General features: G+C 52.5%; 2 protein-coding genes across 3 annotated transcripts in view; both read right to left on the bottom strand.

Annotated features, from left to right (window-relative positions):
- Positions 1-3712: 3712 nt before the first annotated feature.
- On the bottom strand, positions 3713-11279 carry Oas1 (2'-5'-oligoadenylate synthetase 1). Its single transcript, XM_077108978.1, has 6 exons — positions 11082-11279; positions 9374-9659; positions 7106-7290; positions 5952-6184; positions 5244-5397; positions 3713-4171 (listed from the first exon to the last, which is right to left on the bottom strand). Exons 1-6 carry the CDS (start codon positions 11256-11258, stop codon positions 4025-4027), a joined length of 1182 nt encoding a protein of 393 aa, XP_076965093.1. The 5' UTR covers positions 11259-11279; the 3' UTR covers positions 3713-4024.
- Positions 11280-17508: 6229 nt separating this feature from the next.
- Positions 17509-26228, bottom strand: part of Rph3a (rabphilin 3A) — a 53654-nt gene continuing 44934 nt past the window's right edge. For both annotated transcript variants that reach the window (XM_077105314.1, XM_077105315.1), the window contains 6 exons: positions 25305-25431; positions 24192-24248; positions 23543-23697; positions 20673-20754; positions 18231-18327; positions 17509-17639 (listed from right to left, as the gene is read on the bottom strand). In XM_077105314.1, the coding sequence (XP_076961429.1) occupies positions 17509-17639; positions 18231-18327; positions 20673-20754; positions 23543-23697; positions 24192-24248; positions 25305-25431 (649 nt within the window). The remainder of the gene's footprint in view (positions 17640-18230; positions 18328-20672; positions 20755-23542; positions 23698-24191; positions 24249-25304; positions 25432-26228) is intronic.

Below are 26228 nucleotides of genomic sequence, written 5' to 3'. Positions count from 1 at the left end.
TCCTCCTCACACACCCGTGCTCCTGGGTCGAAAGACACTCCAAGTTCTCGGACCATTCCTAAACTAACATGTGCGATTTCTCTTGATTTTGTCCTTGAGTTAGCAGCACCAAACAATAGTGCCCCAGAGCTTTCTGTATACTTGGTCCTAAAATCTGGATCCCTCAGAGACCTGTGGGTTAGAGGCTTGGTTCCCGGGATGGTGCTGTGGGAGGTGGTGGGATCGTTCAAAGGTGGGGCCTGATGGGAGGTTCTTGAACAGCCTCCAAGGCAACACTGGGACCCTCGGTCTCTTCTTCCTTCTCTTCTGCCCCCTAACCATGAGGCCAGGCATTTTATTTCTCCATAGGCTTCAGCTATGATGTGCTCTCTCCATATGGGTCCAAAGCAACAGAGCCAATCAACGATGAACTGGAACCCTCACAACTGTGAGCTTAAATTGCACATTTCCTCTTTCTGATTATCTCAGGTATTTTGTTGCAGTCCTGGGAGCTGACTCGGGGATTACTGCATTTGCACAAATTATCAGAGCTTAGCTGAGACAAAGGCTTCTCAAAAACACATTTTTGAAAGAAAAACTGCTGTGTTATTTCTTATGACTATACAAATAAAACAAGTTTACTGCAAAAAAAGATACTAAACTCAGAATATTCAGAAAAGCATAGAGATCACATATGATGCTACAACCATGTATTTATAACCATTAAAAGCATTTAAGTCTCCCAACTATTACCAAATAAAGTTAAAGAAAATATAGTAAGCACAGTCTCAGTGAAACAAACCCCTAGGGATACCTGTCACAAAGGACATGAAAGGTGATTTGTAGGCAAAAAAATAAATCCGCGTCCCAGTTGTTAGGATGTATAGAAATGGGTCGAAAGACACTCCAAGTTCACAGACCATTCCTAAACTAACGTGTGCAATTTCTCACATTCGGGGCAGAACATCACAAGTTGACTTTACTATTCACATCAAAATAGAACGGCCAAGAGGAGCCAGAGTTTTGAGAAACAGAGAAAGGGGTTTCCTGAAGATGTCAGGACTCACCAGCCCCAGTACTGAAGACAAGGCCAGATTAACTCTGGGAGACAAAAATACACCAATGGGAAGAACCAGAGTCCCCAGAAAGACTGGCCCATGGATGGGCTCTGGGTGCACGTCAGAGTGGCCTGGCGGAGCAGCCAGGAGAGGTGGGGTCTCTCCAACAAACACTGCTGGGGATAAGCAGGCACAGAAGGGTGGACCCAGCCACTGACCTCAACGCCATCTAATTAGACATGCTTTAGGTACCTGGGCCTTTGGTGACATATCCATGAACTCAACACCAAGACTTCTAGGAGTTTTATTTTCAGGACATTGTGTTTCAGCCTTCATTCCATTCTGAGTCGATTTTGGCCTATGGTGTGAGGTAAGGGTTCAGTGTTATTCTTTGCACATGGATATCGAGTTTTCCCAACACTGTTGAAGAGCCTGTCCTTCCCCCGTTCTGTAGTCCTGGAAAACTTGTCAAAAATCAGCTGATACAGGGGAATCTCACACACACACCCACACCCACACTAAATGCACAAATAGACAAGGGGGACTGTGTCGTCCTAAAAGCCTTTTGCACAACAAAGTGGACATCAGTGGACAGAGATGTTTAAACATTGCACGTGCAGTGTAAGTCCAGAAGGACCCTGGGGGGTGCCCAGAGGAGCCAAAGGAGTGTGCTGGAGAGAGGGAGCTGGCATCTTCAAGGGTTTCCATGTTGTCCTTCTGGGAAGGACTTTCATTGGTGGTGGTGGAGGGGATGATAGGACCTTGGCACGATGGGGGGCAGTGGATGCCGTGGTTACCATGGGGGGATGAGGCAGGGGGCGGTGGTGGGGGGAGGTCCAGGCCATAGAGAGTTGTAGATGTGGTTAATACAACGTGGCATTCTCGGGGCTCAGCTGATCCTCAGCCCAGAGGGAGACCACCCACTGTGGGTCATTAGAAGAAGCCAAGGTGAGGGGCCCTGACCTGGTTTTTGGACCTGAGCCAGTTTTTAGGTTGGAACCCGGTTGACTAAAGAGGATGCAGGGCACCCTGGGGTTCAGCACACACAGGAGCGCTCTCTGCTAATGGACCAGAGCCCCTGATTCAGCCTATTGTCCCGGCCACTTTAAAGCCTTGTGGCTCATCCTGTGATAAAGGACAGCCACCGTAGCCCATTCCCCTCTCCACGAGGAGGAGGACTCCGTGGTTAAGTCCATGTGTCGCCTCGACTGGGCTGAGGTACCCAGGGAGCACGGGCCGTTATTTACGGGCACGTTCTTTCTGGACGCATCTGTGAGGGTGTTTGCAGGGGAGCTTGGCACGGAAATCGGGAGGTGGGCGCCATCCTATCTGCGGGGCACCCACGTAGATCCCGGAGGCAGAGAAGGGTGCTCTGCTCTCTGGTTGGGCCGGGACTTCCATATTCTGCTGTCCTTAGACATCTGTGCTTCTGGTTCCTGTGGTCATCAGGGTAGGAAGACGTGGGACTTCAGTGTGTGAGGTGCCCGGGCCACAGGGCAGTGTTAAGAGAGTCAAGTCCAAGGATGGAGGGAGCGGGCTGCTGGTCCTCAGGTCCTCAGGGTCTTGCATTTATTACAACGAAATCCATCCATCAGCGCTGCTGGGGATCGAAAGGAGGGACGTAAGGACAGAAGGAAGACTGCTGGCCGGCCACTCTGGTGACCAGGGACCCAGGCGATAAGAGCGTTGGTTCTTCCGTGTTTATTCATGAGCTGGGACCGTCTGCATTTAGAGGAGCTTCACATTTTGGAGTCTTAGAAATGAAATGCAGCTTCTTGGTACCCAGGACAGCGTGATGATGTAAAACGTGAGTGGGCGGAGCCTATTATTCAGCCCAGAGCCCCACCCCGAGGGCAGGGCTGTCCTCCAGACTGCAATGCAAGCCCTTTGTCACGTTTTCAGGTAGCTGCATTGAAAAAGGAAAAAGATGAAGTTCCTTTTGATTTAACTCAAAATCTCAAAAAATGGTCACTTCACCCGAGTTTTTCGATTATCAGTTGTCAAGAATTTGACTTTTTCTTTGTGCAAAGTCTTAAAATTCTGTATATGTGCTGTACTCGCAGCACATCTGGATTTGAGCTGGCTGCATTTTAAGTGGCTAGTCGCTGCATTTTAAGTGGCTAGTCGCTCCTGTTCTAGAAATTTTCCTAGAACTGTGCATAAGGATTAACGGAGGATGCTTGCTTGTCTTGGAATTACTTATAAAAAGAAAACGGGAAGGATCTCAAACCATCCAGCATCAAGGTGTCAACTCCATAAGAATAGGAATTTTTGTCTGCTTTGTGGCTGTGTTCCCAGGGTCAGACCTGTGTTTGGCACAGTAAGAGTGCAAAAATAAAATATTTCTATGCCTGGAGCAGCGACGTAGGCCTGTGATCCCAGCGGCCCAGGAGGCTGAGGGAGGAGGATCTCGAGTTCAAAGCCAGCCTCAGCAATGGTGAGGTGCTAAGCAACTCAGTTAGACCTGACTCTAAATAAAATACAAAATAGGGCTGGGGTTGGGGCTCAGGGCACGGACCTCTGAGTTCAATCCCAGGTACCCCCTCCCCCCCAAAAAATAAAATAAAGTAAAAATTTTCTAGTTGAATAGATGGCACACACACACATTGGCATCTGTACTTCTTTTGTACTTCTTGGCTCTTTGCCTTGAAGTTAATAAACACCCAAGAAAGAACTTTGCTGTTATTTTCATTTATTGTTATTGATAATTGAACAGATGAAAGTCGAGGCTGAATTCTGCTCTGTCTAAATCTCTCTCGCCAGAAAGTTTTCAGAGACTGGTGCGGGCGGAGGGGGCTGGGCTGTGGGAAATGCACCTGGAAGAAGCAGGAAGTGGGGGGGTGGTCAGGGGCTGGACTCTGACCCCAAGGGCGCCTCTCTCTTAGGACACAGGCAGTGCCTCGATTTCTCTGGGTCCAGAGCTGCGCCTGGTATGGGGCGGCTCTTCGGGGGACTCTGGAGCTGCCTCCCCTCAGACACACAGGGGGTCACAGGATGGTGCATGTCCAGTTCCCGTCCTCCTGGGGAAGGAGGTCTGCCTGGTATGCGCTCTGGCACCGGAGGTCAGCGTCTTTGGCTGTCCTGATGTAGCCCCCGGAGAAAAATGGCCTCGCAGTCCCAAGGTCCGCCGTGTGCTGCAAACGGGAAACACGTGGTCACATCAGGGCGCCTTCTTCCCACCTTGGAACTGGATGTCAGTGACAGTGGACATTGTGACTGTCCAGTTGGACCCCTCTCAAGGAAGGACTAGCAAGTCCCAGCTGCTGGGAAGGTGTTGGTCCGGGAGGTGCTCACCTAGAACATCCCTGAATCTGCTCCATGGGAACCTGCCTGCGACATCACCAGTCCCCTAGCATCCGAAGGACCCCAACCCCGGAGTGGAGACCTTCAAGTTCAGGTCCCTCTGTCCCTACTTAGTCATGTGACACAGTCAAGTCACCTGAGGCTGAGCCTCCCATTTGCCAGGAGGCTGGTTAGCACAGTGACCTGAGCACAGGCTCTGGTTTTATTATTGGTATCAGGGATGGAACCCGGGGTACTTAACAACTAAGCCACATCCCCAGCCCTTTTTAAATATTTTATTTAGAGTCAGGGTCTTGCCAAGTTGCTTAGGGCATCACTCAGATGCTGAGGCTGGCTTTGAACTTGCGATCCTCCTGCCTCAGCCTCCTGAGCCCCTGGGATTACAGGCATGCACCTCTGCGCCCGGCATCCACAGACTTTTAATCCCAGCCCCACCTCTCCTTAGCTGAGTGTCCTTGAGCAAGTGATATCACCTCTGGAGCCCCTTTTTCTCATTCCTAAGATGGGGTGATAGTCAGTGTAGCTCAGAGTCATTGGGAAGATTTAATGAGGTCACCTATGTTAAAGGGCTTGGGATGAAACCTGAGCCCGAAGCAGACACTCGGTAAGTGGGGATTGTATTATTTCTTGCTACTCTTAGCGGAATGAACTCTGGACACGGGTTGTGGAAATTCCACGACTTCTGTGATTGGGGCCAAAATGACTCAAAGAGGGAGCACAGCCCGCAACTCCTTGAGCATGGGTGACCTCTAGCAAGAAGTCATTTCTTTGAGACTGGTCTTGACCTTTTGCTCAAGGTCCCCTATATTCATAGAGCCATCCAGGTCACCCAGTCACACGGAGAGTGTTGAAGCTGTGTGCAGCGGGTGGGATGGACCATGGGAAGGAAGCAGAAGGTCTCACCGGCACGTCCCAGACGCCCACTCGGGACCCATCCCGTTTCTGAAAGCACCGTGACTTCAGCCAGGCTTCGGCCTCCTGCGCCAGCCGATACCAGCCCTTTGGATTTCCACCTCCCACATTTCCTGTAGGGTCTGCGGGGTCCAGAATCACAGGCCTGAAAAGAAACATTTGGAAATGGATGGGGAGGAGCCAGGGTGGTGTCCAGGGAGCCCAGGTGCTTCTGCCAGAGCTGACAGGAACCTGGGACAAGCTGGAACTCGGGCAGGAGGGACCCAGCAGGGCACTGCCCCTCAGTGGGCAGACCCATGAGGAAGGGACCTTTACACACAGGCCCGGGTTCCAATCCCACCTCTGCCCTTGAGCGGTGCTGTGCCCTGGGGCAGGTCACGTGACCTCCCCTGCCTCAGTTTCCTCATCTGTGACTGGGGGAGATCTGAATGTGCCTGGCTCAAAGGGCGCAGCGTGGAGATGAGCTCATACACAGTGAGCGCTCAGCGGTGACTGGAACCTGACAAAGTGTCCGTCCAAGTCCGCAGCACAGGGAGGAGTTTGGCTGTCCTGTTAGGACAGGCGAGTCCACGCAAGCTTTCCCCTCCTGGCAGTAGTTACTATTATTGCTGCTGCCATTTTTATTTCAGTTCTGATTGCAGCTGTGCCCGGGCATTCCTTCCTATGGGGAGCTAAGCCATGTGGGGACGGGGTAGGTACCTGGGTTTCCTGAGCTGCTGGTTTAAGTAGGTTCTGATAATGGGGTCTTCAAAGTCGTAATATTTCGTCCAGTAGATGCAAAGCTGCTGGTAGTCTATGACTAATCCCAAGACGGTCTGAAATCCCTGAGCCATTTTGAACTCAAATTCTCCACTCCCACGCTCCCATGCGTAGACTGTGAGCAACTCCAGGGCATACTGGGGTGGCAGCGGCTTTCCGAGCTTCTCCTTACACTGAGAAGAAAAGAACAATCAGAAATGGCAGTTCCAGCTTCTGTGTAAAGTCCATTCTCACAGGCTAAATCCAGCCTGCCATGTTTTTGTGAATCAAGTTTTATTGGCACACAGTCATGCCCATTCATTTATATATAGCCAATTCTGTTGCAATGACAGAGTTGTGTTTGGACAGACACCACATCTCCTGCAAAGTCTAAAAGATGAACTATCTGACTCTTTATAGGAAAAGGGAACTGAGCCCTGATGAGAGTCTGAGCTCTGAATTCTTACTGCTCTGGATTTGAATCCACTGTCGGACTCTGGCAGATGGTTTAGACTCTCAGAGCCTCATTCTGCATTTCACAAGTACAATGACCAGCACATAGATAACCAGGCACCCAAGAAAATAAGACACCAAAAGCGAAGACCAGAGGAAAAAAGAGACACAATAGTCAACACACAAAACCTTCAATATTGAAGGATTGAGCACACAGACTTTAAAATAACTAGGGATATCATATCCAAAGAAATAAAAGCTTGAAATATGAGGGAATTAGAAGCTATAGAAAGTACCACCGCAGATTGGAAAAAGAATGAAACAGAAATTTAGGACAAAAATGACAGCTAACAACTATAAATTAGACACAGCTAGAGAGAAGCTCCATTAACTGGAAGGTAGATTAGGAGAAACCATCCAGAATTAAGCCTAGAAAGACCTTCTTCCCTCCATGTCCCCTCCTCTCCCTTTCTTTCTCCCTCCTCCTGCAGCTCTCCTTTCTCCATCTCTCCATTACCCCCTCCACCTCTTTTCTTCTCTCTCCCCTCTTCCCTTCCCTTTATTTCCCTTCACCTGCCCCTCTCCCTCCTCCTCCCTTCTTTCTCTGCCTCCCCTTTCTCCTCCCTATCCAGACCACAAATGGCCTGGCAAGATGGCCATACCAGTTGGAACCAGTGCTTGACCAGACGGATGAGGCTCTTGAGCTTGGTGGGACGCTGCTTCAGGAAGGCTCGCTGTAGCTCTGTGAAGCAGGTGGAGAACTCGCCCTCTAGCTGCCGGGAGGTGCACTCCTTGATGAGCTTGACATAGATCTGGGGGCTGGGTCTGTAGCCTTTGGTTAAATGACCTGTTAGAGTGGAAGTTTGAGATGTCAGTCCTCCTCTGAGGTTCTCGGGGTCACTCTGTGGGGTTCAGTGGAAAGGACAGAAAGCATCATTCCTTATACAGTCCCACATTTTGGGTAGCAGTAGCTTGATGATGGCTCCATAAGAGTACAATGCAGCTGAAAAATTCCTGTCACTTAGTGATGTCATATAGACACAGCTAGAGAGAAGCTCAGTTAATTGGAAGGTAGATTAGGAGAAACCATCCAGAATTAAGCCTAGAAAGACTTAGACAAAGCTAGAGAGTAACTCAGTTAATCGGAAGGTAGATTAGGAGAAACCATCCAGAATTAAGCCTAGAAAGACCTTCTTCCCTCCATGTCCCCTCCCCTCCCTTTCTTTCTCCCTCCTCCTACAGCCCACTTGTGATTGTGCTGTTGGCGGTGAACCTATTGTGCTGCCAGTCACAATACTTGACAGAAATAAATGCTGATGTCACTGGCTGATGTCCTTGCTGGTCTAGACACTTTGCCTTTATTTACTCAGTTTACCAGGACACAGTACGTGTGGCCACAGCCTTGTGGTTGCTGTGTGGACCACATCTTTTGAGGACTGCGTTCTTTCCCTCCTGTTTCATGTGATCTAATGTGCTTGGTTGAGCAGGGTTCTAGAAGCAATAGGCTGTCCAGTTTATCTAGATAAAGAGGTCTAGACACACACGCAACCAGACAGCCTCTTCCTGGTCATGGTGTACAGTAGGCATTCATGGATAATCTGTGCTTGCGGGGGTTGGCTGGATGGCCCCCTCCTCCAGCCCACTGCTGTCCCCCAAATACAGACCTGGTCATGTCACGTCCCCACTTGATGGAAACTTCTGCCCATGGTGCTCAGGAGAAGGCCATTACTGAGCTCGGGGGCTTCTGTGGGACGGCTCTCTGGGTCATTTCTGAGTGGCTCCTCCCTGTCCTCCTCACTCCATTCCGACTGCGGCCTCCTATGGTTTCTCCGCCTGTCCTGCCCTCGTCCATCTCCACCCCTTGGCCTCTGGTGCTGCCCTCTGCCTGCAGCTTGCTTCTCCTCCAATCTCTTCTCTCTCCCTCTTATTTTTTCTAACCATTGTACCCAAGTGCCCAATGCAGAATGCATTTAGAGCATCAATATGTATATATTCTCATGGCTTCTCTAGGCCAACAGGAACCCCCTGTAGGACCATAGTAGCAGGTTGTGGTTGCTGTGTCACCCTCCAACATTTAAAATAAATGTTCCGTGAAGTCCGCGCTGTGAGTTCACTGTGATGGTCCAGGGTGATGTTCGTGTAGAGTTGGGAACGGGTGGTTGTGAAGACCTACAGTGACCGGCTAGATGTAAGAGCTTAATGTAGATTATCATTTAATTCTTAGCCAGGCTCGGTGGTGCATGCCTGTAATCCCCTCCTCAGGAGGCTGAGGCAGGAGAATTGCAAATTTGAGGCCAGCCTCAGCAACCTAGTGTGACTCTAAGCAACTCAGCAAGACCCTCTCTCAAAATAAAAAATAAAAAGGGCTGGGGATGTGGCTCAGTGGTTAAGCACCCCTAGGTTCAATCCCTGATACCAAAAATAATAATTTTTAAAAATCTTTAAATAATGACAGACAGACAGAGGAGGTGCGATGAAGTCAGTTTTCCTGATGTAAAAATTGCACCTCTGAGAGGTTCTGGGTCTTGTCCCCTTGACCCCGCAGACACCCAACCCTCAGTATGAGTGTAAGGTTCCCTCAGCACTGGGAGAGGATGAGAGGAACATTAGCTTTGAGCTAGATCTAGGTTGCTCCATCTTTCAAAGATGCAGCCCACACACTTTGCCACTAACAGAGGCTGTATACTTTGCAGGTATTCTTTAAGAGATGCCCCCATCCCCTAGTTGTGCCAGTTGGCTATTAAACACCCCTTCTGTAATCTTATGGGTTCACCTGCCCCAGGGGAAACTCTAAAACCTCCCCACAGCCTGTAGCTTTAAATGGCCACGCTGTTTGGGTAAAACCCTCAAACCATGCGAGATTGCAGCTCAGAAATAGGAAAGAGGACCATGGAGGAAGAAGGCTGATCCCCGGGGCCAGGAGTGCTCACCCAGGGCATCAAAAGCGGGCAGCACATCAAACTCCACCTCTTCACTGAGGTCAGAGGAACTCAGCACGAAGCTGAGCACGCGGGGATTGGACCATCGTGAACTCTGGATCCGAAATGTCACGTCAAACTTCTCTTTCGGACATGCTTCCAGTTGTTTCTTAATTTCTGTGATGAACTCTCCCCGGCGTAGTAACTGATCCTCAAAACTGGTGAGATTTTCAAGGAAGACAACCAGGTCCGCATCAGACCGGCCTCTGAGGGTCGTGCCTTTGCCCGAGGAGCCACCCTAAAAACAACAACAACAACAACAACAAAAAACACAACAAGGTGATAATTGACACTTAGTGAGAAGAGCCTCACCATATAAAGAGCTAAGCACGATCACTAACAATCGAGCACTAGCCACGGTTCAGAGGGCATTTCTTTCTTTTTTTTTTTTAAAGAGAGAGAGAGAGAGAGAGAGAGAGAGAGAATTTTTTAATATTTATTTTTTAGTTCTTGGCGGACACAACATCTTTGTTTGTATGTGGTGCTGAGGATCGAACCCAGGCCACACGCATGCCAGGCGAGCGCGCTATCACTTGAGCCACATCCCCAGCCCCAGAGGGCATTTCAAATTTTCACTTCTACAATGCTCACAAGGACTCTATGCATTTGATACTGTTATTGTTTGTTTCCATTTTACAAATGGGGAAATCTGCACAGTGAGATTACATAGCAGCTCAATCACCCAGCCGGTAGGCAGCAAAGATGCCAGCCAAGCCCTGGGTGTCTTATTGAAGTGTCTGTTCTTTACTCCCTTGTCCTCTGTTATCTTCTCTTGTTACACACCTGTATCAGTCAGCTCTGCATCCCTGTGACCAAAATACCTATCAGAAACAAATTAGGGGAGGAAAGTATATTTTGGCTCATGGTTTGAGAGGTTTAGTTCATGGTGGTTGCCTGACTCCATTGCTCTGGGCTCAAGGTGAGGCAGGGGGAGGAAGGGACTACAGGGGGAAGGTGAACCCTTCCAGCATGTCCCCAGTGACCCACCTCCTCCAGTCATGCCCCAGCTGACTATAGTCACCATCCAGTGAGTCAATTCAACCAGGATGGACAGATTAGGTCACAGCTCTCACCATCCAATCACTTCACCTCCGAACATTCCTGCATTAACCCAGGAGCTTTTGAGGGACACCTCATATCCACACCATAGCAACACCCCAGACTAGCTCATGCTGATTTGCACAGTTATTTTCCTTAACCTGCATGGTCCTGTGAGATGAGAAAATTGGAGCACAGGGAAGTTAAGTAACTTGCTCAAGATCTCACAGCCAATAGGTGCTATTTGCTTTTCAAACATGCTCTGAACAGCTCATGAGACTGTAGAAATGGTAAATCTCCAGCCTTGCCACCCATCAGCAAATTGTTTATCAGAGCTGGGCCCCCATTTCCCCATCTCTGATATGGACATAGCCTGGGGCAGAGGATCATGAACTTCACCCAGGATGCGTCTTAACAATGCGGATGCAGGACCTCACATCAGAATTGATTTTAACAGACTGTGGTTGTATCTGTGATATGGGAAAAACCAGAAAGGAGCCTCGGAGACCTCTGTGCCCCTGGCTCACTGTGCATGCCTGCTCTGTGGTCTGACTCTCTCCCTCTCTGTGGGACTGCTTCCCCACGCAGCCACCCCTGCCCTGGACAGCAGCACGGGGCTCACCTTGACCACCTTAGACACCCGCACGCGGTGAGAAGCACCTTGGAAACACCTTTCCTTTAAGAAACTGCAGATGATGTGGATGGCCTTTTTGACTTCCTTGCGGAATCGTGTGTCCGGCAGGAGATGGTCTTCGATGTACTTATCTAGGTCTGAGGCCCAGACGCTTCTGAGCTCCATGGTGCCCGGTGGAGGGGAAACAGCCTCCTAGACCTGCCTGCTCAGCCTTTATCCCTTCTGCCGAGGAGCCTGAGCTGTTGGTTTCGTTTCCTTAGCAGGAAACTTTGCATTTCTGCTTAGCAAACCCACGCCCCGCCCCAGGATTCCAGCCCCAAGTGCACCCGCCCCTCCCCAACTTCTGCAATTTCCCTGTGTCCCTGGACCAGCAGCTGGTGTTTCTTGAGACTCTGAAATGTTGTTTTGAAGCTCCCAGGAAAGAGAAATCCCATCCACAAACCAATTTAGGGCTTCCTTCCTGGTCTTTTGTTGTTGTTAAAAAATTATTTTGCAGCCTCTCAAGGTTTTTTTTTTTTCTTATAGCCATGTGTACATAGGCAAGAAGGCAAGAAGAGGGAAACCAGGCAGAGAGAAGATGGCTCAGGACCCCAAGCCCCCAAGCGTCCAGTGGAGAGGTTTTCAGATGTTTTTCTGTGTCACACAAACACACATGTAGTTCATTCATTCATCCATTTTTTAAATGGTATTATACTCTTCTCTCTCTCTCTCTCTCTCTCTCTCTCTCTCTCTGTACTAGAAATTGAACCCTGGGGTGCTCTATCCTTGAACCACATTCCCCAGCCCTTTTTATTTTATTTGGAGACAGGGTTTTGCTAAGTTGCCCGATTGCCTTTGAACTTGTGGTCCTTCTGTCCTGAGTGCCTCAAAAGAGCATCAAAAGCTTCACTTGTTATGCCAGGTTCCTGGGACCCCAATAGACCCCCCGGAGCCGAATCCGATGCAATCACACAAGAGTCTTGATTGCAAGCTGGAGCCTGGACTCACAACCGCCGTTCCCAGTGCAGCGGTCCCAGGGAGTGAGTCCCTGTCCTTTGTGCAGTGAGATTTTATAGGTTTTGGGGGGATACTCTATGCATCACAATATCACACAGCAAATCGTTCCGTACCACGGGAAAATCAAACAACAGCTCTTAACATTGCTTAACACATTCAATGGCGGGAACAAGTTGGGTAGGGGTGATTGGTGAGTACAAGAGGGGGATTCGTTTGAACTGATTGGTTTAGGCCATGAGGGGTGTACATGCTGAACTACATGGTTTCCCAACATGTTATCAACCACCATAAACTACTGGGGGGTCATCTGCATCCCAGGTATTCTCCCTGTCTCATGCTGATTGGAGGTTGCTAGGGGTTGCTATGGGTCCTCACCTAGCCCGACTGAGTCAGGGACACCTGGCGCCACAGACCTCTCTTGTTATTTACAGCAAACCACTCAGCAGGGTGGGGATGTGATTAGGAGTGCTCTGTGGTTCCAAGGACAAGGGTCACGCCCCCTTCCTTAGGACAGGCCTTGAGGTAGAAGCTGCTGTTATTTATTTATTTTTAAAAATGGAGTCACATCAGTTTCTCACACTCTTTTCTGCTTGTTTTTTTTTAAATATTCCTCTGCAGTTTCATCACCCGATTAAGAAATAAAATCAGACACTGTTTTATTGGCATATTATAATCGTACATAACAGTAGGTTTCATAGGTGTTTATTTGTATGTGCGTATGATAAAAATTGGTCCATTTCATTCCTCGGGATAAGGCTATCTGCTGGTGGAGGGCAATTTGCAAATGGACAAGGTCAAGGTCCTCTGTTATGGAACTGTACAGGACAGTACTACTGCCCTAGCACTCCGCCCTGCTCCATTTATTTATTTTTTTCTTTTTTCCAATCCATGCATTCAATGCTAGGTTGAAATTTCCCTCTAAGCTCTACTTTCATGTATTTTGGTAGTTTTTTTTTTCGCCACTTTCGTTTTCTTCAAAATATTCTTAAACCTCTCTTGAGACTTCTTGGCCATATGTATCATTTAGAAATGTGCTATTGAATTTTGGAGTTTTCTGGCTCTCTTTCTTTTATTCGGTTCTCCTTCCATTTCATTGCAGTAAAAAGAAATTTTCTTTCAACTTCATTAAGGTTTGTTTCTGGCCCAGAATGCGGTCTTTGTGGTCTACCTTGGTCAATGTTCTACGTGGAGAAGGATGTGGTCTTTTTTATTTTTTTATTTATTTACTTTTATGCTGAGGATCGAACCCAGGGCCTCCCACGTCCTAGGCGAGTGCTCTGCCACTGAGCCCCAGCCCCGGCCCAAGAATGTACGTTTCGGTTTTTGGCCGGAGTATTCTATAGATGCCGAGTGGCCATGTTCTCAGCCACCCTTCTTAACCAGCTGACAGTTACCTGGACCCACGGAGGGGTCGGGCCTGTGTGCGAAGCTTGCCTTAGCTTGCCGGTTTCCGGGTGCGTTGATCATGACAACTGTAGCTTCTGATAAAATGCAGACTTTTCGCCAATTGTCTAGAAGCAGATCCAACTTGAGCGTCCAAGGAAACTGTCCTTAGGAGACCAACTCCCAACTCTTTGGAAGATGTCAGAAGAGTGCCCCCCCCGCCCCCCACCCACCGCATAGAGCAGGCTGCCAGCCAGATGGGAAAGTGGTGAACTATTGAGGAAATAATTGGAGAAATTCAAGGATGCCCAGGGGTGCCCTTGTGGTCCTTTGCTGGTGGCCCTGTGATCACTTCCTTTAAAGAAACAGAAACAGGAAACCCTGATGATTGTTTCTTGTGTCACTTGAGAAAGCTTTGGCAATAGCTGTGGCCAGGGGCCTGTCCTCTGGGCGGGACAGTCTTGGTTTTGGTTGCATGACTGAGGCCCGTCATGCTAGGGGATCCTGACCCTCTGAGGTCCCACCCACGTCAGAGAAGGACAAGAGGTGAGTGACCTGCTGGAGGTCCTGCAGCAAATGTGGACCCAACCCAAGCAAATCGCGCCTCTTAGGATCGTCTCACCCAGGGCACATCGGGTTGGGCTGAGGGGGCCACCTTGGAGGGTTGCAGGAGGGGAGTGTTCAATCTACGCGGCCATCGCCCGGCCGGGGCAGGGGTGCGCTGCCTTCACCAAGATCCACAAGCCTCGGGGCGCCTTTCCTCGGCTTGACCTTTGAACCCCCAAGGGAGACCTGGACCTCCGGATCTCAGCAGCTTGTCCTGGCCTCTGGCTCCTGCCCAGAACGGACACCACCTCTGCAGCTTCTGCTCCCAGCTGGGCAGAGACCTTGGGATCTGCTCTCCGCCTCGCTCCTCCCCCATGTCAGCGCACCACCAAAGCCAGCCCGGGCGCCTTTCCCCAGGTGAGCTCTGTGAGGGCGCGGAGCCCGAGCTCAGGCACTGGCTCTGTCAAGCCCCCACTTGTGGCAGGGACTCTTCACAGACGACTCCACGGATGTCCCTCAGTAACTCTCTGAAGGTTCTACTCATGAGCCCATATTCCAGATGAGAAAACTGAGACTCAGAGAGGTAAAGTGACCCGGCCACAGGTGCACAGCTAGACCGTGACCAGCGGGATTTGAATGCTGGCCTGGATGAATTAAAAGGCGGGTGTGTCCTGGGTGCTTTCTGTCTACCAGGCAAACTCTCCCCATAGGTATTCGCCTTGGCCTGTTGGGAAAGGAGAGAAGCCGTTTTCGGGATGGGAATTATTTTTTTTACAACTACCCCTGTGACTGACTGGCGGTGGCTGCTGGGAGGCCGTGTTGGGAAGGAGTCAGGAAAGCAGCCCTATTGATTATTGACTTCTGCTGCCGCCTGCAAGGGAAGGGTCTCTGGGGACACCTTTCTCCCTCTGGTGGCAGCTAGCTGAACTGCAGGAGAAATGGATCAACTTTGAAGGCAGCCGTTTTCAGAATCACCAGGGAGGTGGGAGTCAGACATGAGCCTGAAAACACAATCCTATACCCCGGCTTTGGGGTTTAGGGGGATCTGGGTGCGGGGAGGGCAAGGGTGCTTTGAAAATAAATCCCCCAGGTGATTCCAATGTGCTCGCCAGCATGGTATAAGAAAAGGAAGTGATCTTGAACTTGGCCTGGGAGCTCTGTTTCTGGGGTGGGGAATGGGCACCCCCTCCTGGGAAGTGACTGGCTTTCCTGGGGTCGAGGCAGGAGGGAGAGGGTGAGGACATGCCTCGCTGTTGGGCAGGCACCTGAGAAAGGTGGGGGTCGGCCAGGATACCTTGAGCCCACCTGCTCGTGCCCAGGATGACCTGGGCAGGACCACATCTGCCTGCTGCACCCCGGTACCCAGGCACCCCGCCTTCCACACTGCATATGCACAGAGTCCCGGCCTCCGTGGGAAGGCAGAACTGGTAGATGCCACAAAGGACAATCGAGGACAGCAGTTTTCCTGGACATTCCTACTTTATTTTTGGCTACAGCATCACAAAGAAAGGCGTGGGCGGTCGAGCATGCACCGGGAGGCGGGTGTGTATCGAGGCGGGAGGTGGTTACAGCTGTCCGGGGACAGGTGCGCCCCAACGACGGGCCACCGGGAGCTTGCCACGTGCTGATTCTAGCCCCAACACCAGCGTCAGGCTTGGGTGACAGCCAGCATGCTTTCTCCTGGGGCGAACCGTGGAAGGGAGGTGGCTGGGAGCCGCGGGGCTCACAGGGCAGGTCAAGGTCAGGAGGGAAAGGCTGCCCGGAGGCTGTTGGCCACCTGGGGAAGGTGGAGAGCTTGGTATTTAGAAAGTGGTTATTCAAAGGCAAGAAGTGGGTCCTCCAGCGGGCAGTCAGGGAGCTGGGCCGGAGCCTCCACGGGGAAGGTTAAAAGGGGTGGATTTGGGACGAGTTGGTCTGATGGCGTCTGTGGGGTGCTGGGCATGGGGATGGTTTGTGACGATCTTTATGGAGAAAGACTTAATTGAAATTGGAAAAACCAGACCTTCCCCATGGGGCGCTGAGGACTGCCAGATCCCAGCCTGAAATGTACCTTTGCCTCCATTCACAGAGGAGAAAAAGGCCTTTGGCCTCGGGGCCTGTCCTTCTTCTTCAGCTTGATCTTTTTGTACCAGGGATAGAGCCCAGGGGCCATTTACCACTGAGCCCTTTCTATTTTTGAGACAGGGTCTTGCTAAGTTGCTTAGAGCTTCACTAAGTTGCAGAGGCTGGTCTTGAACTCAGGATCCTCCTGCCTGGGCCTCCGGAGCTGCTGGGATGACAGGCGTGCACCACTGCACCTGGCCAACCCTCTTTGAAGTGTTCTATCCATGGTGCTATTTGATTCCCCCAGGAAACTTGAAAAAAGGAGTCCAAGAGATGGAAGAGAGATGGAAGGCTCCAGGCGGCTCTGGGTGAGAGTCAAGGCAACAGTCTGTGTGTGTGTGTGTGTGTGTGTGTGTGCGCGCGCGCGCGCGCGCGTGTGTGTGTGTGTGTGTGTGTGTGTGTGTGTGTGGAGGGGGGGCTGTTTGCTCATTCAACAAAGCACAGAGGAAGGAGGAAGGAGGGGCTGGGGGAGGTCCCCTTGGACCCAGAGCCCTGGTCTTCCAAGTGTCTCCCGTGCCCACTCGGGGAGGCCAGACATCTGCACAGTCAAGGGAGGTTGCCCTGCCCCTGGGCTGGGCCAGCAGCAGTCCCAAGGCCTGAGGACATCTGGACAAGCCAGCAGGAGTGGCCCCTGGGGAACTTGAGGGGTCACCCAGCTCCTAGAGCTGGCTGGTCAGGCTGGTGGGAGGCCGGGGCGCAAGGCTGGGTTAAGATACATGGTTTAGTTTTTTGCTATATTATACCTGGGGGCAGGGAGAAGGGGAGGGACGGGGAGGCCGGGGGACTTGAGGCAGGGAGAAGGCTACAGACAGGGAGTGTTATTTTTTGCTGAGGATCAGGTCAATGAATTCCTGCCGGGGCTGCCCCGTCCCTCCCTCGGATGCTTCTGCCTGTTGTGTACCCATCTCCAGGCACCGGGCGTCCTCTGGCCATCAAGGGGGTGTAGAGGAGCCATGGGGACACTGCCTGCTCTGCCTCCACCCCGTGCTGCCCTCACACACAGACAGGACCCAGGCAAGGGACCTCATGTGCACGTGTTCAAGGCCAGGAGGGTCCACAGACAGTTCCAGACACAGGGGAACCTTTGTGGTCTACCTACGCGGGGAGGTTGTGAAGTGAACCACCTCTCTGTAAACACCTCCCCAGCCCCAGCCCTGCCACTTCATCCTTGGGACCAGAGAGGGGCTGCGTTCAGAGCCCGCAGCCCAGCACTGGGTGGGGGGCAGAAGTCTTTGGCAGCAGTGCCCAAGGTGAGGGGGTCCTAGAAGGCAGGGTCAGGGAGGGCAGGGGGAGGAGGAGGTAGGCACAGAGAAGAGAGACGGGGTGCCAGGGGTGGCTGGGGGGGGGACCCGGGAGTGGGGCGGGACGGGGAGGTGGGGCCAGGACCCTAATCGCTGGACACGTGGTTCTCGTTCTGAAGCTGGTGCCAGCGCTCGATCTTCTTGTCTTTGTTTTTCAGACACTCGTACCAGTGTTTCAGACGCTCTCCCTTGGCTGAGATCCCCAGCTGGCAGCCTCCTGGAGGTCAGGGAGGGCCGAGGGGGACAGGCGGTCAGGAAGCCCGAGTGTGAAGTTGGGGGGGAAACTGCCACCAAGCACTGCCAACGCCCCCCACCCGCATCGAGCAGCCCGGAATCCATTCTCCGTCGAGGGCTGTGGATATGATGTCGTCACCATCCTGGTCACTATTACCCTCGGCTCTCTGTGCCTCAAGAGCCTGCAATGGCTCCCTACTACCGCCCCGCTCCTGGCTGCACTGCCTGTTTCTCTCTTTTGAAGACTTTCTACAGATTGTCACCTGTGCTCAGACGGTGCCCTTTGCCTGGACGTCCTTCCCCGCTCTGTCTTTAATGACTTCTCTTCCTTGACTTTTAGAAACCCTCACCCTGGACGGGCAAACGGGCTGAGGGGGGGTCCCGGGCACCTGCTTTCTGCTGTGGGCTAATTAACCCTCTTTGCCCTGCAAGTCCCCAAGCTCTAAGGGCCCTTTCCTCTGGAGGCCATCCCAGATGTGCCAGGGTCAGCATCCTGGGCCCCAGAGACCAGGCAGGAGCTCAGCCCTCGCAGCCCTGGGCGGGGCTCCCTGTTCTGGGAGGAGGGAGCACTCACCGATGTAGTCGTTGGACTTCCCAATGTCGTAGTCCCACACAGAGATGTCCAGCGACTTCTTGGCCAGGTCACTGTGTTTGATGTCGTAGAAAAACTCCTGAGGACAGCAGAGGAAGATGAGAGGGGTCCCCGAGCCTGCAGCAGCCAAGGGGCTGAGCTCCAAGGTTCATGGGCAGCCCTGGGGCTGGGCCGCCTGGGGCCAGGATTCCTCCCACTCTGATCCTCCCAGTAATCCCCCTTTTACCAACTCTCTGTACAACAAAGCCCTGTGATCCTCTTTCTAGTGAATTCTCGGTTCAAAACGGGAGCCTGCTGGGTTTCCCGGAAGGCAGATGAGCAGGAACTCAGGTGTCCCTGCTGGTAGCTTTGGGAGGGGGTCTTTCCCCTTCTTAGGGAGTAAGGCCATAGGGATGGACTAAGTAGATGTTTCTAAATAATCCCATTAAAAAATGACTCTTCTAACTAATTATAAAACTCATTCTTGTTCATTGTTAAAACATAATGGAGAAAAATAAATCCCCTGTAATCCAGCTGTCCAAGAATAACCTAGGTCACGATTTGTCCAAGCTGCTCCACATTCTTGCACATTTTAAAAAAGGACCTGATATCGAGTACACAGTGTTGTAGCTTCCTCTTTGCACTTTATGACCTACGGTAAAATCCAGCTTAGCGTGTTTGCAGATATCTTAAAAATATATTTCTACATCACCGTTTTTTTTAAAAAAATTCCCCCCTTTTTTCCCTTTGAGTGTAAAAGAATGGGATTTGTTCAAATGAGAAGAAAAGAGACGGAATTCCTGTAGGGGGAGAGGGGGACCCAATAGGGGTTTCCTGTACACCACCATTTTAATGGCCGTTTGGGTATACCATAAGCTAATCCCTAACAGTTGGGTATTTCTATTAGTTCCAATTTTTCACTACCATTAATGATCATTATTTACAATGATTTCCAGGGAGTTTCGATATTTACAGATGGAGAACAATGGGTGTTCTGAGATGCTGGATGCCATTTGTGTAAGATAAGGAGGGCTGGGTCACATGTAGATTGGCTTTGGAAATATTTAACTGAACGGTCCAATTCCCCAAATCAATGGAAGTGGAAATCCTTTGTAGTTTTGACGTGTCTAGACAGGTGTCCTCCACAGCTGGCCCGGGCGGCTTCTCCCCAGCAGAGTGCCCATTCCCCCAGATGCTCACAGGCCTTTTAAAGTATGCCGGGCCGTGAGCTAGGAGCTCTGCTGTTGGGTGGTATTGCTTTGCCTATTTCCTGTTGTTCACTGGTACTTGGGTTCCTTGCTCTGTGGCTTGTTGGGATCCCAGGAGAGGGAGACCTGGCTCCTTATTCAACAGCCACAAGCCCCAGCTGGGACATGAGGTGACCTGCTGAAGGGGCCCCAGGGGAAGGGCAGAGCGGAGGGGTCAGGATTCTCTGGGCCCTGTTCACACGGTCCCTTCCCCAGGTGGACGTATCGTAGAGTCCCTTCCTGCTTGACATAGAATGAACCCCAGTGTTAGCTGGTTCTGCCCCAACCTCAGATCTCAGGGTCCAGAAGGGAGAAATGAATGGGCTGATGGGCACCAGGGCAGCGGCTCTGGGCATGGGGTGGCTGAGGGGGCGGCCCGGGCTCAGAGCTGAGCATTCCTTCTGTCTGTGTCTCAGGTTTGAGGTGGAAACTGCACACATAGGTTAGATTAGCGCTCGGCATCTCTTCCGCTGTCCTCTGTCCTGTCCCTCTTTAATGTAACGGATTCTCCTGGGGCCTAGTGTCCGCAAAGCTTGTCAGCAGGTGACTGAAACCCAGAGGGACCAGGTAGGTCACAGGGAAGCACAAGACCTGGAAACGCAGGGGACGAGCCATCTGCAGGAGGCACCAGCGGTGCACCAGGACCTCCTTAGAATTCAGTGTGACTGGAGGTGAGGGCGTGGAGGTGAGCTAGAGAGGGGTGCGTTGAGTTTGTTGAGCAAGGGCAGCGTGAACTCGCGCGTGTGTTTTTCAGAGTTCACACTTATTTGCAGGGGGAGGCGAGCACAGAGAAGCGAGTCAGGGGTCTACTGCAATAGTCCAGGCACGAGACTCCTGGGACCGAACCAGGTGGCGGGAGGGAGAACAGAGAAGGAGTTTGACGGGCAGCCAGACGGTGGCATCAGCAGAACTCAATGCCCTGGATGGATGTGGGGACGGGCAGCACCAACTGGAGTGGTTGGCCTCAGCCTCTGCATTGTACCCCCTCCGTGGTATTCCTGATCTGTGGGCCTTGGCCTGAGCCTTGATTCCCGCCAGTGACAGGGAGCTCATTCCCACGCCTGTGGCTGCTCGGGCCCATCGAGCCCATCGAGGACAACGAGCTCTGTGGATGTGACCCACGAGATCCCAGCAAGAGTCTGTTCCTCTCACCCACAGGAAGTGCCCCAGAGCATGACCCAGGACGGGGTAGCCTCACCTCGTTAAATTCAGGATTCAAGGTTTTCTTTTTAATCTGAGTCTTGTGTTTGGCCTTCTTCCCCATGTCTGGTTTCAGCCAGCTGTAAGGGGACAGGAGCGGCTGTTACAGATGACGTTTAATGACAGGAGCAGCCCCGGACGGCCCCCAGGCTCCTTCCAGCCATGGGATGAGAATGGAGGAGCAGGTCAGGAAATGAGCCGCCCCTGGGGCCTGCAGGCTGCTGGGCAGGCGCCAGGCCCTGCGCCAGGCCCCCTGCCTACATGTCACCCTCACACGAGCCCTGGGCGTGTGAGGGTGACATGTGAGCAGGGGGCTTGGTGGTTGTGTTCCTACCGCCCAAGGTCCAGAGAGGTTGGGACATGCGCCCTGGGTCACACAGCCGACAATTATACCCAGCTGTTGTATCTGGAGCCTGTGTTCTTAGCTGCCACTTTCTCCCTATCAAATGGGGGCGTGGCTGATGGTACCTGGCACTTTCACCCCTTAGGCTGCCCCTTCCCCCAAGTCCTGGTGAGATGCTAGGTGTGTCAGGGGTGGGGGGGGGAGACGATTCTGACCTGATGATGTCATCCCACTGCTGTTCCCTTTGATCTGGGGGAGAGTTTAAAGCCCTCAGGTAGCTTAAGACCCTGTGTGGCTGGGTCCCTGCTCTATCCCAGCCTGATCCTGCTGTACTCTTTATTCCACTCTGTTCTTGTTCTCCTTTCCACCTCAGGGCCTTTGCACATACTGTTTTTTTTCTGTCTATGAGTCTTCCCTGGTTCAGGCACAAAGTTTGGCACATAGTAGATGCTCAGTCAATATGTTCAGGATGGACACTGCATAATTTAGGGACAGTGTTTGACAAAAGTCAAATGTTCATTATCAATATGTGTAAATAACATTTGTTGCCAATAAAGTTTTTTTTTAATCTAAGCTAAAAACTTTTCTTTTTAAACTTAGACATTTAAACAAAATGCTCTAAATTTTGCAGACATCATTTGGATTCTCTCTGCCCGAGGCCGTCACCAGCTGAGCTACTGTGAACATGAGTGTAAACTTATTGTGCCTCAGTTTCCTGAGCTGTAAAGAGAGCACACATTTCTGTCTCATTCACAGATTTAAAGATGGTTTTTAGAAGAGTCACAAATAAGGAATTGAGAGTTCCCAGAAGCTGAAAAAGCTAAAGGGCGATTCCAGCTTAAACATCCTTATTTGATTGGAAACTGCATAAAGGTCTCCCGTTTCCTTTCCCGTGAGCACCGGGCCAGCTGGTTCGCTGGGGAACTTCTGGATCAGGCTGGGAGGGGGATTGTTTGGGGGAAACCTCTGCCCGGGGCTGAGACAGAATGGAGCCCAGGTCACTCCCTGTGGGGTGAGCTCCTTGTCCATCTTGGGCCTTATCCAAATCTCCCTGAGAAATCAGACTCAGCCCTGATGAGGGCTCCTGGTTAACAGAATCATCACTGGGAGACATTCTGGAAGAACATCCACTGTGGCCTGTTCTTCCCCAGGGCTCAGGCTCACTGGGGGACAGCGGAGGTGGGAGTGTCCCCCGGTGGGAGAGAACATTAAGAAACACTCTGCCGTGAGTAAGGACAGTGATAACCACAATAGTGGTATTTACTGAGCACCTACCATGTGCCAGACCTCACAAAAGTGCACCTCTTGGGTCCCCGAGGGCAGGTGATGAAATTGACTGACAGGAGGACGGGGCTTTGAACTAACTGTGTTCTATCTCGTGAGTTTGCAGGGACACGTGGTGGCTCATTCCTGGAGTGTGCAGGGCCCCCTGGTGGCTTTGTGTGGATCTGCACTGCAGCCGGAGGTTCTTCCTGCCCAGGCTTCCTTCTTGCCCTCTCCCCTCTGCAGGGATCAGACTTGTAATTGGGGTCTGTCTTCTCTAGGGACCTCCTCTGGATGCCTCCTGGATCCCTTCACAGACATTCCCCCCATGAATCTCCTGTGTATCTCATTCTTTCTTGGAGAATCTGCACTAACGTACAGTGCTATTCTATTTTACAGAGGAAGACACTGAGGCTCAGAGAGGCTAAGCTACAAACCCCAGGCCACACAGCCAGAGAACACTGGAGACTTGGAGCTGAGAGTCAAACCCAGGCAGTATGAACCCAGAGCCTACCCTCTTAATTATTCCACAAAGACAGATTTTGCTGCCACAGGGTAAGGCAGGATTCCAAAGAGGCACTAAACATGACTATACTTGGTGTAATTGAAATTGCTCTATATGGGTGGGCCTCTCTAATTCAGAATCTACAACGATCCAAAGTCTGAAGCTTCTTGGGGGAGAATTTCACCCCCGACGTCATGTGATCAGCCTCAGTCAGAAGGCAGGTGCACTACAGATAGTCCATAAATTCCCCTCCGACTCTGTGTGGGGGAAACCTCTGCCTGTAGTGTGTATTTGAAACATAAATGAATTTTGGGTGCAGAATTGGGTGCCACACTCGAGAAGTTTCGCTGAGTATGTGCAGATTTTCCCAAAGCCCCAAACATCTGGATTAACAAGATGTGACCCCTGTGATGGGGGCTTTTGTGGAATAACCTACAACCCATCTAAGGTCCTGGAGCATTTCTAGGATGAATCTGAGGGAAGCCGGGTGGCTGCTTTGGGGCTGGGGCTCTGGGCTGCAGGAGAGGGTGCGGCTGACTCCTGGGGGCTGCGCATGGAGTCACTGCCACCACCCGCGACTCATTCTCCCAGGAGGGGGCAGAACCGCCAGCCTCACAGGGAGACCCCGCCTCCCCTGGCGCCCATCCCGGTGCCCAGTTCACTGGGGTCCCGCCCCTCCCGGGCCTCGGGGCGCGAGGGTCTCAGGGAAGCTCCCTGGCCCCGGGAGTCCCTTTGTGGTCCCCAGGCGCGGACTCACAGCTTGACGAACGGGTCCGAGTAGCCGTTGGCGTCCATGGCGGCCAGGTGCACGCAGCGCACGATGCCCACGATGAGGCCCCCCTGCTGTGTGCTGTACATCAGGGACACCAGGATCTTGCCACGTTCCTCAATGTCGCCAATGCGCTCCACCTGCTGCTTGGGGCGGGGAGGCAGGGTAGGCTCGTGAGGGGGGTGATGTCCCCGAGCAGCGGGCCAGGGGCAGGGTCAGCACCACGGACAGCGGACCGACCCACCCTGATGGGCGCTGAGGCACTGGGCCAATGGCTGGCTTTGACCCTGCCCCGGACTGAGCCCTGACTCTGAGCAGAGGCTAAGCCTGACACTGGCCCCTCACTGGCCTTGACCCTGAGCCAGGGCTGAGCTTGACCCTTGACTCTGCTCTCACCCCTCCTTGACCAAGGGCACTCCCTGGGGTCCCAGGTAGGACCTGGTGGGAGATGGGCAGGGTCGCCTGCTCCCGCCCACGGAGGGACCGCTCCTGCTCTGGTCTTCCGTGAACTTGGGGGAGCAAGGCCAGGGGCATTCCCGTAGGGGGTGGCTGCTCTGCCGCAGGACGGGGCTGGGGAGGAAGGGCAGAAACAGGAGCAGGGCAACCAGCACAGCACCCCGCCGCCCTTGGCGCTCACCTCCTCCTCGTAGAGCGCCATGCCGCGGGCCGACCCCGTGGTCCCTGCGCGCTTCATCTGAACGGAAGGAGACAACATTGTCTAAGGGGCTCATCTCCTGGAACCCCTCAGGCAGACCAGGGTAATGCCCAGCCACTTGTGATGTAGGTTCTGTTACAGTCCTCAGCTACAAAAATGTGGCCTGGCTCCCAGGGAGTCCATCCCCAGGCTGGCAGTGGGTGAAACAGGCTGCAGGACCCCGCCTGGCCCCCTGGCTCCCCACGTGGAGCTGGCTGCTGCCCGGGGGTGGGGGTGGGGGCTGGAGGCAGCGAGCTGTTGGCTCGACCCAGGGTCTCTGGAGAGCAGGGTGCTGCCTCTGGAGAGCTCCATCCATTCCGGACTCCGGGCCTGAGTTGCCAACTTGGTTTGCTGAGTTCCTGTTCTAGAATTCCCCGTCAGCTCTGGGGTGCTGCCTACTTGGGAAACCTCAGATTAATACTTGTTCTTTCTCTAAGGACAAGTGCCACCTCCAATGAGAACCATGATCCTCCTCTGTATCGCTGTCACCTGTGATCCTTAAAAGACCCCGTGAGGTGTGTACTACAGTGTCCCATTTAACAGGTGAGAAAACCAAGGGCCAGGGACATGGGGGCTGTGCCAAGCCCTGCCTCTCTGTATGGTGTCAAATGGCTTTGGGACAGGCAGGAGGGTTGGGAGCAGTGTTCCTGTGGCAAAAGCTGATCATGTACGAGTGCTTGTTACACGGTGGGCTCTGTTCTGGGCTTTGTTTGTTTGTTTGCATTAAACACAACCATCTTATGTCACCACTATGATGTCCATTTCCTAGGCTCAGAATGGCTCAGTCCACCACAGAACAGGGAGTGGCAGCTGGGCCTTGACCCTTGACCCCAGGGCACCTTGGGAGAAATGGTGCTAACTGGGATCTGCCTGGCAGAGGGGACCTGGCCTGATGCTACCTGCAGAGAGCCCCCTCCTCTCCACGGAGGCTGCAGCGTTTAGCCCCCGTGGGTGCCCTATGGGTGCCTGGTGGGTCTGACCCCAGAGAAGATCCAAGAAGGTGGCAGGCACCCCCGCCTCTGGTCCCCCATGGAATCACCAGGCCAGGGCACTCACGGGGATCACCCGCTCCAGACAAATATTGAAATTCTTCCTCTGGTTGGGCTTCAGTTTCTTGAGCGAGAATCTGGTCTCCCCAATAAACTCATTGTGGCCGAATTTGTCCTCGTCACAGACGGAGATCCTGCCGTGGACATAAGGGGGTGGGGGGGAGAGAGAAGCAAGCGCTGCGCTCCTACTGTGTGCCAGGCTTGTGGCTGATGCTGGCCGAGGGATGTGGGGCTGTCTAGGGGCGAGGGTGTCCTCTGTGTGGACCCCCGGGCTGGGTGCTGTTTATCTCTTCCCGACTCAGGGTAACGTCCATGCAGTCAAGTGTGCCTGGTTAGCACACACGGCTTGACCAAATGAGCCCTGCACACACCACTCAGCTCAGGATATGGGAGGTTCCAGGGTCAGCAGCCTCTGGAATTCCCTGCCTCCCGGGTCACCCCTCTTTTGGCCTCTGGCTGCATGGAAGCCACTGTCCTGCATTTGATTTTCAGATAAATAGAGTCGGGGAGCGTGGGCTCCTTCCCATAGGGCTTCCTTTGCTCAGCACCATAACTGGGAGACTCAGCTGTGCACCTTCGGCCTCCGAGTCCACCAGTTCCGCACCCGCGGGTCAGCCCCACCAGGGGTGGGAAACATTTGAAAATATTTTCAGTCTGCACTGAACGTGGATAGGTGTCTTTCTTGCCATTATTCCCTGACCAGACACTGTGACTGACCACTATTTACATGACATCCACATGGTGTTAGGTGATAAGTCACCTAGGGGTGACCCGGGATGCCCAGGAAGACCTGCAGGCCGAGATGCCCCACTCTGCCGCTTCAGACACAGGCCTCCCGCCTCTGCGGACCAGTGTCCACCCAGCCCTGGGACCATTCCCTGTGGACACTGCTAGAACTTGACGTTGTTTTGGTAAATGGAATAAGGAAAGA

This window comes from Callospermophilus lateralis, chromosome 1, assembly GCF_048772815.1.
Source record: "Callospermophilus lateralis isolate mCalLat2 chromosome 1, mCalLat2.hap1, whole genome shotgun sequence".
In the NCBI taxonomy this organism is placed as follows: Eukaryota; Metazoa; Chordata; class Mammalia; order Rodentia; family Sciuridae; genus Callospermophilus; species Callospermophilus lateralis.
Note: the sequence above shows the minus strand (reverse complement) of the source record. Positions and strands in the feature narration are given on the sequence as shown.